This window comes from Pituophis catenifer, unplaced genomic scaffold, assembly GCF_029215685.1.
Source record: "Pituophis catenifer annectens isolate HBS135680 unplaced genomic scaffold, rPitCat1.0.hap2 SCAF_18, whole genome shotgun sequence".
NCBI lineage: Eukaryota > Metazoa > Chordata > Lepidosauria > Squamata > Colubridae > Pituophis > Pituophis catenifer.
The window spans coordinates 1,702,088-1,718,047 of NW_027256898.1; the positions used below are offsets into that span (position 1 = coordinate 1,702,088).

General features: G+C 49.5%; 1 protein-coding gene across 3 annotated transcripts in view; it reads right to left on the reverse strand.

Annotated features, from left to right (window-relative positions):
• The window catches only part of EPHB2 (EPH receptor B2), a 34,405-nt gene extending 21,025 nt beyond the window's left edge, over positions 1-13,380 (reverse strand). For 2 of the 3 annotated variants that reach the window (XM_070956316.1, XM_070956315.1), the window contains exons 1-4: positions 13,318-13,374; positions 10,841-11,525; positions 2,558-2,713; positions 882-1,217 (exon numbers count right to left, since the gene is read on the reverse strand). In XM_070956316.1, the coding sequence (XP_070812417.1) occupies positions 882-1,217; positions 2,558-2,713; positions 10,841-11,525; positions 13,318-13,374 (1,234 nt within the window). Of the gene's footprint in view, positions 1-881; positions 1,218-2,557; positions 2,714-10,840; positions 11,526-13,317 lie in introns of all 3 variants that reach the window. The other variant, XM_070956317.1, reaches the window with a different exon arrangement.
• Positions 13,381-15,960: the final 2,580 nt, after the last annotated feature.

Consider the following 15,960-nt stretch of genomic DNA (forward strand, 5'->3'; position numbering starts at 1 on the left):
GCAAGGAAGCCCCCCCCTACACTCCAGCCTCAATCCCGAACGATCTGGGGTCCCTTGCACAGATACGCAGGCCTGCAAAATATGCATTTACGATAATAGGGTGGGGAAGGGACCTTGGAGGTCTTCTAGTCCAGCCCTCTGCTTAAGCAGGAGACCCTAGATCATATCAATCAATCAATCAATCAATCAGAAGAGGGTTGGGAAGGAACCTCAGAGATCTTCTAGTCCAACCTCCTGCTCAAGGAGAGCAGGAGGTTGGACTAGATCCATGATGGCGAACCAATGGCATGTGTGCCACAGGTGGCACATGGAGCCATGTTGCCTGGCACGCCAGCTCAGCTAGGGCGCGCATGCACGCGCCAACCAGCTAATTTTTGGGCCTCCTGGGCCCACCAGAAGTAGGAAAACAGGCTGTTTCCTGCCTCCGGAGGGCCTGGGGTTGGGATGGGGAAGGCTGTTTTTGCCCTCCCCAGATGCATAGAGAGGATCTGGAGCCAGGTGAGACAGAAAAACGGGCCTACCGGGACATCGCGTGCTAGGAGCGGGGTGGAGGGGGGTCGAGAGAGCATGCACGGGGTGGGGCGCATAGAATTATGGGTGTGGGCATGTTCGCGCGTGAAACTCCCCCCCTCCCACCCACCCTTCCTGGGACGCGATGGCAAAAAGGTTAGTCATCCCTGCCCTAGACCTTTTCAATCAATCAATCGTTTGGAATAGAGCTGGAAGGGACCTCGGAGGTCTTCTAGTCCAGCCCCCTGCTGAAGCAGGAGATATCATTCCAGCCCTTAAGAACAAGGCAGAAAAACGGAAGCCCGGAACGAAATTTAAAAAAAAAAACAATCTTTCGAAAACCCGCAGCGAAGTCAGCGGTAACTTCTTACCCGCTTGGTTGGTGGTGATGTTGACGGAGGCAAACTGAGGCGAGAACGGGCTCTGATCCGTGACGCCGTTCACCGCCTGGATCTCGAAGGTGTACTGCGTGTGCGCTAAGAGGTCGTTGATGTAAACCCGCGGCTCGGTCAGGCCCAGCTGGCGCGGCGTGAATTGGACGTTGTCCCCACAGCGGGTACAGGCTCTCCGCCCCGAGCCGCAGCTCTTGCAGATGATGTTGTAAACCAGGTCCTCGCGGCCCCCCGAATCCCGAGGAGGGGTCCATTCCAGCATCAGGGAGGTCTCGTTCACGCTGGAAATGACGGCCTGGGGGGCTGAAGGAATGGCTGCCAGGGAACCGAAAGAAAAAAGGAAAGGAGAAGTTAAATTACCTGGCTGTTGCGCCTCGCTGGCCTCAGGGCAGAAATCTGGAGATGGGGGAGGGAGAGGGTTGGATTAGATGACCTCTGAGTTCCCCTGCAACTCAATGTGGCAGTGATTGTCTCAGGAGGGAGGGAGGGTTTGAAGGAATGGCTACCAGGTAATCACCAAAAAAAAGAGGAAGGCAGAAGTTAGATTACATGAGTGTTGAGGCTCGCTGGCCTCAGGGCAGCAATCTGGAGATGGAGAGGGTTGGACTAGATGACCCCTGAATCCCCGTGCAACTCAACGTGGCAATGATTGTGCTAAATATGAGCCGATTGCCACGGGAGGGTTCCTGATTTTGATCACGTGATCACAGGGATGCTGCAACGGTCGTAAGTATGAAACAACCGTAAGTCCCCTTTTTCCCCCCGTGCCGTTGTACCTTCGAATGGACACGAAGCAAAAGATTGTAATTCGAGGACTACCTGCAATGGAAAACTTGGCCGGTGAGATTGAGGAGAATCGGATAAGCCTAGTTTAAGGGAATAAAACTTTTTCTAATCTGGAGGCTTTCTGCCATCTGTCAGAAATGACGTAGGGCCTCCTGCTTGGGCGGGGGGTTGGACTAGATGACCTCCAAGGTCCCTTCCGACTCTGTTATTCTGTTATTATTCTGTTATTCAGAAGTTGTGGGAGCTTCATCCCCGGAGGCTTTCAAGAAGAGGCTGGACTGCCATCTGTCAGAAATGGTGGAGGGCCGTGATGGTGAACCTATGGCACGCGTGTCACAGGTGACACGCGGAGCCATATCTGTGGGCACACGAGCATTGCCCTAGTTCAGCTCCAGCGTGCATCTGCGCGCTAGCCACCTGATTTTTGGGCCCACCGGAAGTCAGGGAAAAGGCTGTTTCTGGCCTCTGGAGAGCCTCCGGTGGGATGGGGAAGGCTGTTTTAGTCCTCCCCAGGCTCCAAGAAAGCCTCTAGAGCTTGGGGAGAAGCGAAAAAGAGGCCTACCGGGCCCCACTGTGCCATCATGTGCCAAAAGTGGGAGTGCGGGGGGTTAGAGTCACATGTGCATGTGTGGTGGGGGCGGGGCACATTGAATTATGGGTGTGGGCACGCTTGCACACGATCCCCCCCACGCGACCCTTGCTTTTGGCACGTGATGGCAAAAAGTTTAGCCATCACTGGTGTAGGGCCTCCTGCTTGGGCGGGGGGGTTGGACTAGATGACCTACAAGGTCCCTTCCGACTTTGTTAATCTGTAAGAATCTGATCGCCCCCCCCCCCCTCCCTTCTGCCGCTTTGTCAGACGTACGTACTGGTGCACGGCATTTCCAGCGGGTCCGAGTCAGCGCGGTAATAGCTGTTCCGGCAGACGCAGTTGGTGGCTCCTTCGGACGTCGTCCGGCTGTTGATCGGACAGTGGATGCAGCTCTCGTCCCCCTGGTTGGCTTTGAACGTCCCAGACGGGCAGCCTGGATAGGGGGGAGAGAGAGAGAGACCAAATGGGTAGGTGGGTGCATTTAAAAAGAGGAGGGGAGAGATTCGGTGCGCCCGCTCCTCTGCCCGATTCATCGAACTAACCGTGTTGCTCAACCGTGGCAGCTTTTAAGAGGACTTCAACTCCCAGAATTCAACCCTGGCACCTTTTAAGACATCGTGGACTTCAATTCCCAGAATCCCCGAACTAGATTGAAACTTTCGAGATCCAGGTTTGGCTGGCTAGGGAATTCTGGGAGTTGAAGTCTCCCAGAAAGGTTGAGAAACACTGGATGAGTTCAACAGTTCTGTAAAGAATGGAGGTGGCCATCGTCCTGGGGAATTCTGGGAGTTGAAGTCCCACCCTAGAGAATTCTGGGAGTTGGAGTCCCACCTTGGAGAATTATGGGAGTTGGAGTCCCACCCTGGAGAATTATGGGAGTTGGAGTCCCACCCTGGAGAATTCTGGGAGCTGAAGTCGTCATGTCTTAAAGGTTGAGAAACACTGAATTAGTTCAACAGTTCTGTAAAGAATGTAGGTACCAATCATCTTAGAAAATTCTGGGAGTTGAACTTCCACCCTGGAGAATTCTGGGAGTTGAACTTCCACCCTAGAAAATTCTGGGAGTTGAACTTCCACCCTAGAGAATTCTGGGAGTTGAACTTCCACCCTGGAGAATTCTGGGAGTTGAACTTCCACCCTGGAGAATTCTGGGAGTTGAACTTCCACCCTAGAGAATTCTGGGAGTTGAACTTCCACCCTAGAGAATTCTGGGAGTTGAACTTCTACCCTGGAGAATTCTGGGAGTTGAAGTCCTCGTGTCTTAAAGGTTGAGAAACACTGGATTAGTTCAACAGTTCGGTAAAGAGAATTCTGGGAGTTGAAGTCCTTGGAGGGGGGGGGGTCCTGCCAAGAAAGCCCCCTTCTCTTCCCTCCCTCTGCGTTGCAGAGACACCCTCCCCCCTCAGGAGGAAGTCAAGCCACTCCTTGAAAGCCCCCTCCCCATCCTCATCTCTCCCCCCACCCCAGAAACCTCTCTTCCCGACCTGGTTACTCATATCGGGAGGGAAGCAGACAGAAACTCCGAAGGGAAACATCAAAGCGGTGGTGGGGGAAAAAATGGCATTACTCCAAGCTTACTCAGAGAAGCTCTGGGTGGCTTTGACTGGGGTTGAAACCAAGATAATCTTATCTGCGGTCTTAAAAAAAAGAACAAAAGGAGGAACAGCTGACTCCGTTAGTAGCATCTCTCTCTCCCAACATTGTTAAAGGCAGGAGAAAGTCCAGATTAAGAAAGGAGAGGGAGGGGGGAGGTTAAGTGAGTTTTCTCCTTTTTCTTCTTTCTCCTTCTTTTTTCTCCTTCTCCTCCGTTTTGCAAACAACTCTACTTCCTTCCAGCACTGATGCTGTTCCCTAGTTGGGTCGTGAAACGTCCGCAAGAAAGCCAACCAGTCAGAGAGCACCAAGGACCCACACAATTCTTCTATTTCTCCTTCACTGTCTCTCTCCTTTTCTTTCTTCTTTTGCTCCTTCTCCTCTCTCCTCTTTTTCCTTCTCCTCCTTCTCTCCCTCTTTCTCCTTCTCCTCCTCCTTCTCTCTCCTTCTCCTTCTCTCTCCTCCTTCTCCTTTTTCTTCTTCTCCCCCTTCTCTTTCTCCTTCTCCTCCTTCTGTCTCCTTCTCTCTCTCCTTCTCTCTCCTTCTCTCTCCTTCTCTCTTCTTCTCCTTCTCTTTTCTTCTTCTCTCTCCTCCTTCTCCTATTTCTTCTTCTCCCCTTCTCTTTCTCCTTCTCCTCCTTCTCTCTCCTTCTCCTTCTCCTCCTTCCTTCTTCATCTCCTTCTCTTTCCTTCTCTCTCCTTCTCTCTCCTTCTTCTCTCCCCTCCTCCTTTTTCTTCTTCCCCACTTCTCTTCTCCTTCTCTCTCTCCTTCTCTCTCTCCTCTCTCCTTCTCCTTTTTCTCCTTCTCCTCTTTTTCCTTCTCTCACCTTCTCCTTCTCTCTCCTTCTGTCTCCTTCTCCTTCTCTCTCTCCTTCTCCTTCTCCTTTCCCTTCCTTCTCCATCTCCTCCTCCTATCCATCTGGATAGAAAAAAGCATAGAGCTCATCCTTGACTAACGACAGTTCATATTCTGACCGTTCGCAGTTACGACGGAATTCATAAAAGCGACGTTTTTTTCAGGCTTACGACCCTCGCAGCATCCCTAAGCCTCTGAATTCCGATCAAGTGGCCACAAGGATGCTGCAACGGTCGTTAAGTGTGAAACACGATCTTTAAGCCCCTTTCTTTTCCCCAGCGCCCTCGTGACTCCGAAAGGGTCACTAAATGAACTGTCGTAAGTCGAGAACTACCTATATCTCTCCCCTTCCCCCTTATTTATTGGAAAATAAATAAGATTTATTTGATTTATTTATAATAAATACAATAGATTTGTTTTCCAATTCTGTTGTGGTGGTTGAGCTGTGAAACACGAGTCGAAGGAGGCTGGATTTCCCCCAAAATTGAGACTGGGGCGATGGGAGGGAAGGAAGGGGGGGGGAACGGAGATATTTGGATGGGGAGATCCCCCCCCCACAAAGATCCAGGTGCGAAAGGCGCCGAGTTGAGAGAGAGATTCCCTGACCTCCCTTTCCGGCCCGCCCGAACGGCGGTTGGCATTTTGATCCAGAAATTAAATTAAAACCGTGACGGAGAACCGTTGATTAAAACAGAATGCGAGACTAATTAGAGGCACTGACACGGGGCTTGTCAAAAAAAAAAAAAAAAAAAAAGGAAAAAAAAATTGGCGGTGCTAATTAGCTGCTTGTTAATGTCGCTTTCGCGACACTTTGTGGAAATATTAGTCACTTTGGTTGGGGAAATTACAGTGTGTATGTGCGTAGAAGGGTGGGGAAGGGGTCGGAAAAGAGGCTTCGAGCTTTCGTGGGGTCCGTCTTACGGGGTGCAAGCCCCCTGGCCCCACCCTCTTAGAAGAGATAGGGCGACAGAGCTAGGGGGGACCTCGGAGGTCATCTAGTCCAGCCCCCTTCTCAAGGAGACCCTAGGCCATTTCAATCAATCAATCAATCAATCAATCAATCAATCAATCAGAGTTGGAAGGGATCTTGGAGGTCTTCTAGTCCAGCCCCCTTCTCAAGGAGGAGACCCTAGGCCATGTCAATCAATCAATCAATCAATCAATCAATCAGAGTTGGAAGGGACCTTGGAGGTCTTCTAGTCCAGCCCCCTTCTCAAGGAGGAGACCCTAGGCCATTTCAATCAATCAATCAATCAATCAATCAATCAGAGTTGGAAGGGACCTTGGAGGTCTTCTAGTCCAGCCCCCTTCTCAAGGAGGAGACCCTAGGCCATTTCAATCAATCAATCAATCAATCAATCAGAGTTGGAAGGGACCTTGGAGGTCTTCTAGTCCAGCCGCCTTCTCAAGCAGGAGACTCTAGGCCATATCAATCAATCAATCAATCAATCAATCAATCAATCAATCAATCAGAACAGAAGGCACAGGAACCCTAAACCACTTCAGACAAACAGTTATCCACTCTCTTCTTAAACACTTCCAGCGTTGGGAGCATTGACAACGTCCAGAGGCAAAGCACGATGCTCTTCGAAGCATGGGGTCCTCGAACTTACGACGCTTGGGATCAGAATGTCGGTTACGAAGCATGTCTCGGGGTGCGGTGGGGGGGGAAATGGCTCTGCTTTGGCCATTCCCTTCTCGGCTAGCTTTCTACCTCTCTTCTTTTCCCATGCTCGCTGGAATTCCCGACGCCTGGCGTTTTGGAGGCGTACGAGGAGGACCAAGGAAAGGGGCTCTTTAAAAGAGCGAAAAATTATATTGGGGGAGAATTCCTCCGCGTCTCGCTTAATCTAATCCCGCTCGGCTTGCCGATTTTATTTTATTTTATTTTATTTTCCTTTTTGGGGTCTGTCTCAAGCCTTGCATTGAGCCGAGGACCCCCTCGGCTGAAATTGAAAACCGAGAGGGGGATTTTGATGGCTCCAGAAATCCCTCGCTTAGCTCCAGCTGCTCAGCTCAAGAGGGCAGATTTCAGCCAGCGAAAAGAAGGACTGGGAATAGGGGGGGTTGGGGGGCGAAATGCGTGTTTCAATATTTGAGGGGCTGCCCCAAAGAAGTGGGGGTCCACCTATTCTCCAAAGCACCTGAAGGCAGGACAAGAAGCGACGGATGGAAACTAACCAAGGAGAGCAGCAACCTAGAACTAAGGAGGAATTTCCTGACAGTAAGGACAATTAACCAGTGGAACAACTTGCCACAAGAAAGTTATGGATGCTCCATCACTGGAGGTTTTTAAGAAGAGACTATAGGGGGTTGGACTAGAAGACCTCTGAGGACCCTTCCAGCTCTATTCTGATTGAGTGATTGAGTGATTGAGTGATTGAGTGATTGAGTGATTGAGTGATTGAGTGATTGATCGATTGATCGATTGACTGATTTGAGTGATTGAGTGATTGAGTGATTGATTGACTGATTGACTGATTGAGTGATTGATTGATTGAGTGCGTGAGTGAGTGAGTGATTGGCTGATTGAGTGATTGATTGATCGATTGATTGATTGATTGAAATGGCCTAGGGTCTCCTGCTTGAGCAGGGGGTTGGACTAGAAGACCTCTGAGGACCCTTCCAGCTCTATTCTGATTGACTGATTGACTGATTGACTGATTGATTGAGTGATTGAGTGATTGATTGAGTGAGTGAGTGAGTGATTGAGTGATTGAGTGATTGATCGATTGATCGATTGACTGATTTGAGTGATTGAGTGATTGAGTGATTGATTGACTGATTGAGTGATTGACTGATTGACTGATTGAGTGATTGATCGATTGATTGATTGACTGATTGAGTGATTGATTGATTGAGTGTGTGAGTGAGTGATTGATTGACTGATTGACTGATTGATCGATTGATTGATTGACTGATTTGAGTGATTGAGTGATTGATTGACTGATTGACTGATTGACTGATTGAGTGATTGATTGATTGAGTGCGTGAGTGAGTGATTGATTGGCTGATTGAGTGATTGATTGATTGATCGATTGATTGAAATAGTCTAAGGCTTCCTGCTTGAGCAGGAGGATGGACTAGAAGACCTCCAAGGACCCTTCCAACTCTCTTCTGATGGATGGATAGATGGATGGATTGATCCTTGGCTACGGCAACTGCAGCCAGCCAGCCAGGCCAGCCGGGCACGGCTTCCAGCTGCCGAAAGCGGTTTCCATGGCAACGGGCTCGGAGCCCAACTGCGGCTTTGGAAGCAAGAGCCACCAGCTCTGCACGGCTGCAAACAAACAAAAAAAAATACAACCCAACTCACACCAGACAAAAGCCCAAATCTCACCCTCAGCCAGCAGCCTTTGCAAAGCTTTTCATCTCCGACAACGGCCCCTCCCCCCCTGCATGGGCGGGGGGGAAGGGGGGGGCTTTGGGACCCTGGGAGCAGCGTGCTCATCCCTGGCTTAGCCAATCAGGGTCAAGGGTCTGGCTTGGAGGCCCATAAACCTGGGGTTGCTTTGTATGCACCGGGATGTATGGATGCACGCAGGAATCCCCCTGCCTGCTGGTTGTTGAAATCTGTTGTGCGTGCAATGGTTAAAGCCGTCCCCAGCAATCTTGGGGGGGTTTTTGGGGGGTGGGGAGCATCCCTGGATGGAAAGGATGCCCCCGTATTGACATATCCCGGGATGGACTTCCGAAAAACGAAATAAAAACCAAATTTCATCCCGAAAACAGTGAGAAAAAAAGAGAAACGTGGCTTAACCCCCCTCCCCTCCGCCTCCTTGAAAGGAGAAATGTAGCTTAACCCTCTCTGAAAGAAAAGTGTGGTTTGAACCCCATGGAAAAGAGAAACGTAGTTGACACCCTCTTGAAAGAGAAACCTAGTTTGACACCCTCTTGAAAGAGAAACGTGGTTTGAGCCCATGGAAAGGAGAAACGTAGTCTGACAACCTCTTGAAAGAGAAACGTGGTTTGAGCCCATGGAAAGGAGAAACGTAGTTTCTATCTCTTTCTCTCTCTATCCCTCCCTCTCTCTTTCTTGCTCTCTCTCTTTCTCTTTCTCTCTCTCTCCCTCTCTTTCTCTTTCTCTCTCTCCCTCTCCCCCCTCTTTCTATCTCTCTTTCTATCTCTCTCTCTTTCTTTCTTTCTTTCTCTCTTTCTCCCTCTTTCTCTCTCCCTCCCTCTTTCTCTCTTTCTCCCGCTCTCCCTCTTTTTCTCTCTCTCCCTCTCTCTCTCTCTCCTTTGCATTTTAAGGTGCCCATCTTGGTTTTTCCTCCTTCTCGGCTGCCGGAGCTGACAAACCCGGTATCCCTTGGTGGTCCTGCAGAAAGGGGGTGTGGCGGCCGCCTCCCACCCCGCGTGCCAACCAAGGGGAAAAAGCCGCTTCTTTTGCAAAATCTGGCACCACTGCCACCATCCACCCACCGCTGCCCCACGCCTTCCGGGTGGCAAGGATAGCACCCACGCTGGCTGCTTGAAGGAGGGTGCCAGGAACAGAAGCCGCTTGGCAGGGAGGGAGGGAGGGAGGGAAGGAAGGGGGGGGCGTTGCGCCAAGGACACAAAAGCCCCCACAGCTGTCTGTTTGCAAACAAGGCGTCTGAGTCAAAGAGAGGGGCTTGAAAGCAGTAATTGTCTTTAATTAAAGGCGCTGGATTTCGCTCGGCTGGGACCCCAAAGCGCCTGCGCCAGCGCCTTCAGACGCCTGTGGGGGGGAGCGGGGGGGGAAATTGGCAGAGGGATGAGGGAGGGGGGGCCACCCTGCACAATCACGCGTGTGCGCGCACACACATGTACACACAGGGAACTGCCTCTTCCCCTCCCCTCCCCTGGGATGTGTAAGCAGGGTTGCGTACAAATTCCGTTTCGGTTTAAGCCTCCTTGCCAAACTCGGGGCTGAACTCTGACCGCTGCCCCACACGGCCTCTTCTGGCTTCTGATTCGGAGAAGGGAAGGGCAATGGGGTGCAGTGGCCAGAGTTTTGCAAACAGATTGGGAAAATGCTGGTTTAGTTCCATCTACAGACTCAAATGATTTTGGCCAAGTCTCGCTATCTATCTATCTATCTATCTATCTATCTATCTATCTATCTATCATCCATCTATCTATCTGCCTCTCTACCTCTATCATCTATCATCCATCATCTATCATCCATCTATCCATCTATCCATCTGCCTCTCTACCTCTCTATCATCTATCATCTCTATCATCTATCATCCATCTATCCATCTACCTCTCTACCATCTATCATCTATATCATCTATCATCTATCATCTATCATCTATCACCCATCTATCCATCTACCTCTCTACCTCTCTATCATCTATCATTTATCATCTATCTATCATCGATCTATCCATTTACCTCTCTACTTTTCTATCATCTATCATCTATCTATCATCCATCCATCTACCTCTCTTCTATCATCTATCTATCATCCATCTATCCATCTACCTCTCCACCTCTCGATCATCTATCATTTATCATCTATCGATCATCGATCTATCCATTTATCTCTCTACCTCTCTATCATCTATCCATTTATCTCTCTACCTCTCTAACTTCTATCATCTATCATCCATCTATCCATCTACCTCTCTACCTCACTATCATCTATAGAGCTTGGGGCACTCGGCACCAAAAAGATTAACCATCACTGTCATAGACCATTAAGCACCAGAATCTTGCCTGTCTGAAAGTCTCTCTCTCTCTCCCCCCCTCCCCTTTACAGCCCAAGAAACTAGGGAGGGTCCCTTTTGAGATGCTTCCCATATCCCTTTTCCTTCTGGGGGCTCAGCTGCCTCTTATCGGACCGTGGCCTATTCCGCAGCTCTTCCTCCTCTCTCCCAAGGCCATTCCCACATCCCATTACAATATTTCTGCCCCCTCCTCTTTACAGCCCAAGAAACTAGGGTGGGTCCCTTTTGAGTTGCTTCCCACATCCCTTTTCCTTCTGGGGGCTCAGCTGCCTCTTATCGGACCGTGGCCTATTCCACAGCTCTTCCTCCTCTCTCCCAAGGCCATTCGCACTGTCCATTACATAGCTCCTTTGCAAAATCTCCTCCTCTTGTTCCACTCATCCCGACCCTCCCCTCCTCCGCCAACCTCACTCACTCACCCCTGCAGACGGTGCCGTTCTCCACCGATTCGTAACCGGATTTGCACATACAGCGTCCGATGGGCACCAGCCACTCGCCGTCCCCGTTGCAGTACAATTTGATCGGCACGTCCACCTCCTCGGCGTTGGGGATGCACGTGCCTCTGGCCGCCACCAAAGAGGTACTCTCCGCGCCGGACAGCGTCTCTTGGAAGATGGCGCCATTCTGGATAACGCGTAGGCACTTGCGGTAAAAGACGCGGACGGCAATCAAAGACATGCAACCCCCGTAATCTTGGAAGGCCAAATAAAATCCGTTTTTGGAGACAGGCCCGAAACTCCGGACTTCAGTGTTGATCTTCATCACCCGTCCGCCCAGGTCGACCTGGGAGAAACTCTCGTCGGCCGCGATGGTGTCTACCTTGGCCCAAGGATTCTCCATCCAGCTGGGGAAGCTCTTTGTGGCGGCGTCGAATTCCGATTCGTAATAGTAAAGGTTGAAGGTCTCCTTGCAAGATCCCGGCACGTTGGGAATGCTGCTACAATCGCGGACGGAGAACTTCATCTCCACGTGAATCCGATGGGCGCCCCGTCTTCGGATGTATTTGGTCCGTAGCCAGTTGTTCTGGCTGGATTCAAAGACATTGCAAACTTGGTACGTCCGGATGGTGTTCATGTTTTCGTCGTAGCCGCTCACTTCCTCCCACTAGAGAGAGAGAGAGAGAGAGAGATAAACACATCCCTGGGGGTCTCCAGCAAGACTACAAAGCCCATGCACCCCTTCCCTGGAACGAGGGCTAAATCTGGGGCTTTGAAAAGCTTCTGGAGGGCCTCCGAGGGAGTGGGGAAGGCTGTTTTCATCCTCCCCAGATGCATAGAGAGGATTAAAAAAAAGAGAGAGAGAGAAATTCCTTCTCGCCCTGATTTCCCTTGCACCCTTCTTTCTGTCGCAGAGACCCCCACCTCCCCGAAGCCCCGTATCCTTTTTAATTTTTTTTTTTTTTTTGAAATCTGCTGCGAAGTTAATTAATCAACTAATTGCATTCATTAGCGCTGTCAGCCATATCGGAATTATTCCAGGAGTTTATGGCATTCCGAGAGAAAATTGCCAAGAGGTTTCTTTTTTTTTTCTTTTTGCGTGATGCAATTTAAAAAAAAAAGGAGCAGCGAAGAACGGTGATTGCTGTCTTTTTCGACGACGCCCCCCCCCACCTCTCCTTGTATGTTTTCAGGAGGGGTGGAGAGGGCTTTGCAATTGGTTTGGGTGGGTGGGTGGGGGGGTGAGAGAGTTGTTTAAGGCACACAAAATTACATGGATTTGTATGCGCAGTGTTTTCTCCTCTGTCTGCCGGGTGCCGGCTGCTTGATGGCGCAGCCCAGGTGTGCCGAGAGCTCAGGTTGAGTGCGGAGGGAGGGAGGGAGGGAAGGAAGAAGGGAAAGAAAGGAGGAAGGGAAGGAAGCAAGGGAGGAAGGGAGGGAAAGAGGGAAGGAGAGAGGAAAGAAAGAAAGGAAGGAAAGAAAGAAAGGAGGAAGGAAGGGCTGGGAAGAAGGAAAGAAAGATGTGATGGATGGGAAGGAAGGAAGGGATGGATAGGAAGGAAGTGAAGAGGGAGGGAGGGAGGGAAGGAAGGAAGGAAGGAAGGGAAGGAAGGAGGTAGGGATAGAAGGAAGGAAGGGAAGAAAGGAGGGAGGGAGGAAGGGAGGGAAAGAGGAAAGGATAGAGAGAAGGAAGGAAGGAAAGAAAGAAAGGAGGAAGGAAACAAGGGAAGGAGGAAGGGAAGGAGAGAGGGAAGGAAGGAAGGAAGGGAACGAAAGAGGGATGAAGCAAGGGAGGGAAAGAGGGAAAGACAGAGGCAAGAAAGAAAGGAAGGAAGAGGAAGAGGAAGAGGAAGAGGAAGGAAGGAGAAGAAGAGAGAAGGAGGGGAGGAAGAAAAGGAAGGAAGAGAAAGAAAGAAAGAAAGAAAGAAAGAAAGAGAGAGAGAGAGAGAAAAGAATAGAGGGAGGGAGGGAAAGGATTGGAGGATAGGGGAGGGGAGGAAGAAAAAGGAAGGGAAAGAAAGAAAGAAAGAAAGAAAGAAAGAAAGAAAGAAGAATAGAGGGAGGGAGGGAGGGAGGGAGGGAACGGATTGGACAAGAGGGAGGGAGGGAGAAAAGGGAAGGAAGAAAGGAGAAGGAGAAGAAGAGAGAAGGAGGGAAAAATTGGATGGGAGGGGAGGAAGAAAAGGAAGGAAGAGAAAGAAAGAAAGAAAGAAAGAGAAAGAAGAATAGAGGGAGGGAGGGAAAGGATTGGAGAAGAGGGAGGGAGGGAGGGAGGGAGGGAGGGAAGGAAGGAAGGAAGGAAGGAAGGAAGGAAGGAAGGAAGGAGCAAAAGAATTTACCACTCAAATGGATTGTTTGAACATCTTTGCAATTTTCCTTTCACCCAAAACTGAATCCACATCTCTGGAAAGCTAATCAAAGCCCACCTTCCCCGCCCCCCACTCCCGACCCAAACTCACCCCTGAAACCGGGTGCACCGTCCAGCCGAGCTCAGCCGTCGCCGTGGTGGAATCCATCAAGGTTTCTGCAGGATAAACAACAACGACAACGACAAACCTGGTTAGTTAGTCCCATCATTTCTCCCCCTTCGCTCTTCAGCGCTAAAACTTTCCCGCTCCCCTTTGCAAACTTCTGAAACACAAATTTTGTCGCTCAGCGACAAAAAAAATATTTCAAGTTCTTCTTAATGTAGGTGGTCCTCAATTTAGGACCACAATCGCGCCCTTATGTTGTTAAGGGAGACGTGGGTTAAACGGAGCTTTGCCCCTTTTTACGACGTTCCTGGCCACGTGTGTTAAGTGAATCGTAACCCGGCTCTCCCCCCCTCCGCCATCAGAAGGTCGTAAAAGGGAATCGCATGACCCCGGGGGGGGAACTCTGTGACCGTCATAAATGTGAGTCGGTTATCAAGCATCCGAAGGTAAATTATAGGACCCTGGGGAATGCCGTAATGGTCGTAAGTGTGAAAAACGATCCGAAGTCATTTTTTTCCGGTGCTGTTATAACTTCGGTCACTAAATCATTATCTTCTTCTTTTAACGACCCCCAATAATCCCTTGCATTGGGGTGGAGTCTTGGGCAACTGAATGAAGCTGAGTGTTTTAGTGGCCGGATGCCATTCCTGTTGCCGGTGTGGAGTTTTGTTCAGCAGATATATTTCTCATCGTGCCCAGAGAGAGAGAGAGAAATATCTGCCCTCTAACCTAGGATCGAACTCACAGCCTCCTGATTGTGAGGCAATCCCTTCCAGTCACTAAATGAACCGTTATAAGTCAAGGACTGCCTGCCTGTATTGACCGAAACAGCTCACGTACACTTTCCAAGTTTCCAATTAAGGAGATGCTTTTGAAATCCTCATCTGACCGACATTTTCCCCGGTCTGTTTTGTTTTGTTTTCTTTTCAAAATAATAATAATAATCTTAAATAGATTTCAAGCAGGTATGTCACCGAAAATGCTCATCCAGGATGCTATTTTTGCCGTCTCCTGCTTTTGCGAAGGTCCCCTACGTTGCCGGAAGCAAATGTGCAAAGGCCCAGATAGAGATCTTTTTAATAAATAAATCCGCCAATCAGAACAGCTCATTCCGGGTCATCGCACTGAGCGCCCGACCTCTTCTGGCATCTTTCGCACAAAGGATGGCTCTCCGAAAGGAGCCGGCGGGATGGAATGCTGCCTGGCACACAAGAGCAGCCAGTCGTAGCAGCTCGACCTGTTGAACTACCTGGCTGCCTCTCTGGGCTCCTGCTGATCTGTCCATCCAGATAGCAACAGCGATAGAACTTACGTACCGCTGAATGCTGTGCAAGTCGGACCGGAAGTATCCAAGAGCCGAAACCCAGTTAGCCTTCGACTTACGGCCGCTGAGAGTTTGTCCCTATAGCGACAGGCGCCTTGTCCGCAATCCCGAAACAACTGGAGGCTCTCTTGAACCAAAATCCCCCATCGGTCAATTGCAAAAGGCTGAATTGTTAGAATTAGAATGACGGAGTTGAAAAGGGACCTTCTAATCCAGGGATCCGCAACCTTAAACACTCCAAGAGCCATTTGGACCCGTTTTCCCACAGAAAAGAAAACACCGGGAGCCACAAAAACACTTCCCGTGCCTGACTATTTCAAACCTAGCCTATGTTGTTGAATTAAATGTTCTGTTTTCTTCTGAAACTTTTCTTTTCTTTGATTTATCCATGCTTGGCCTACCGGGAGGTTGAAAAGCTCAATAAATCGTGTGCCGGTGTGTGTCGCACATTGGCGATTATTTTGGCATATTTTGAGTGACAGGGAGCCGCAGCAGAGGGGCGAAAGAGCCACATGCGGCTCCAGAGCTGCAGGTTGCTGACTCCTGTTCTAGTCCTGCTCAGGTGGGAGATACTTTCGTACAGAATTACAGAATGAAAAAAAAGATGGGAGGGACCTTGGAGGTCTTCTAGTCTAACCCCCTGCTCAGGCAGGAAACCCTATACCATTTAAGGCTGTCCAATCTCTTCTTAAAAACGTCCAGTGTTTTTAAACACTCACAACTTCTGGTGGCAAGCAGTTCCACTGGTTAATTGTTCTCACTGTTAGGAAATTTCCTCTTAATTCTAGGTTGCTTCTCTCCTTGGTTAATTTCCATCCGTTGCTTCTTCTGGTGCTTTGGAGAATAGCTTGACTCCCTCTTCTTTGGGGGCAGCCCCTCCAATACTGGAAGGCTGCGATCATGTCCTTCTTTTCATTAAACTAGACACCCCCAATTCTTGCAACCGTTCTTCATTATGTTTTAGCCCTAATCTGCTTTGCTGCTCTTCTCTGCGCTCTTTCTAAAGTCTCCACCTCTTTTTTTTTAACATCATGGCGACCAAAACTGGATGCAATATTCCAAGTACGGTCTTAGAAAGGGGACAGATAAACAAAATCTGTATTATGTTCTTTATTATGATACGTTGAAGCATCCTTCGTAACTGATCGTGGTCTCTTGGAAGATGGATTTAATTCTTTCTTTCTTTTTTTTAAAAAAAATTTCAATTACTAATGGGATCTCCAGCCAGCTGAAATGGAAGTGCTGGCAAATATTCCAGTGGGGGGAAAAAAATCACCATTGGATTGGATGACTTTCTTAACTTT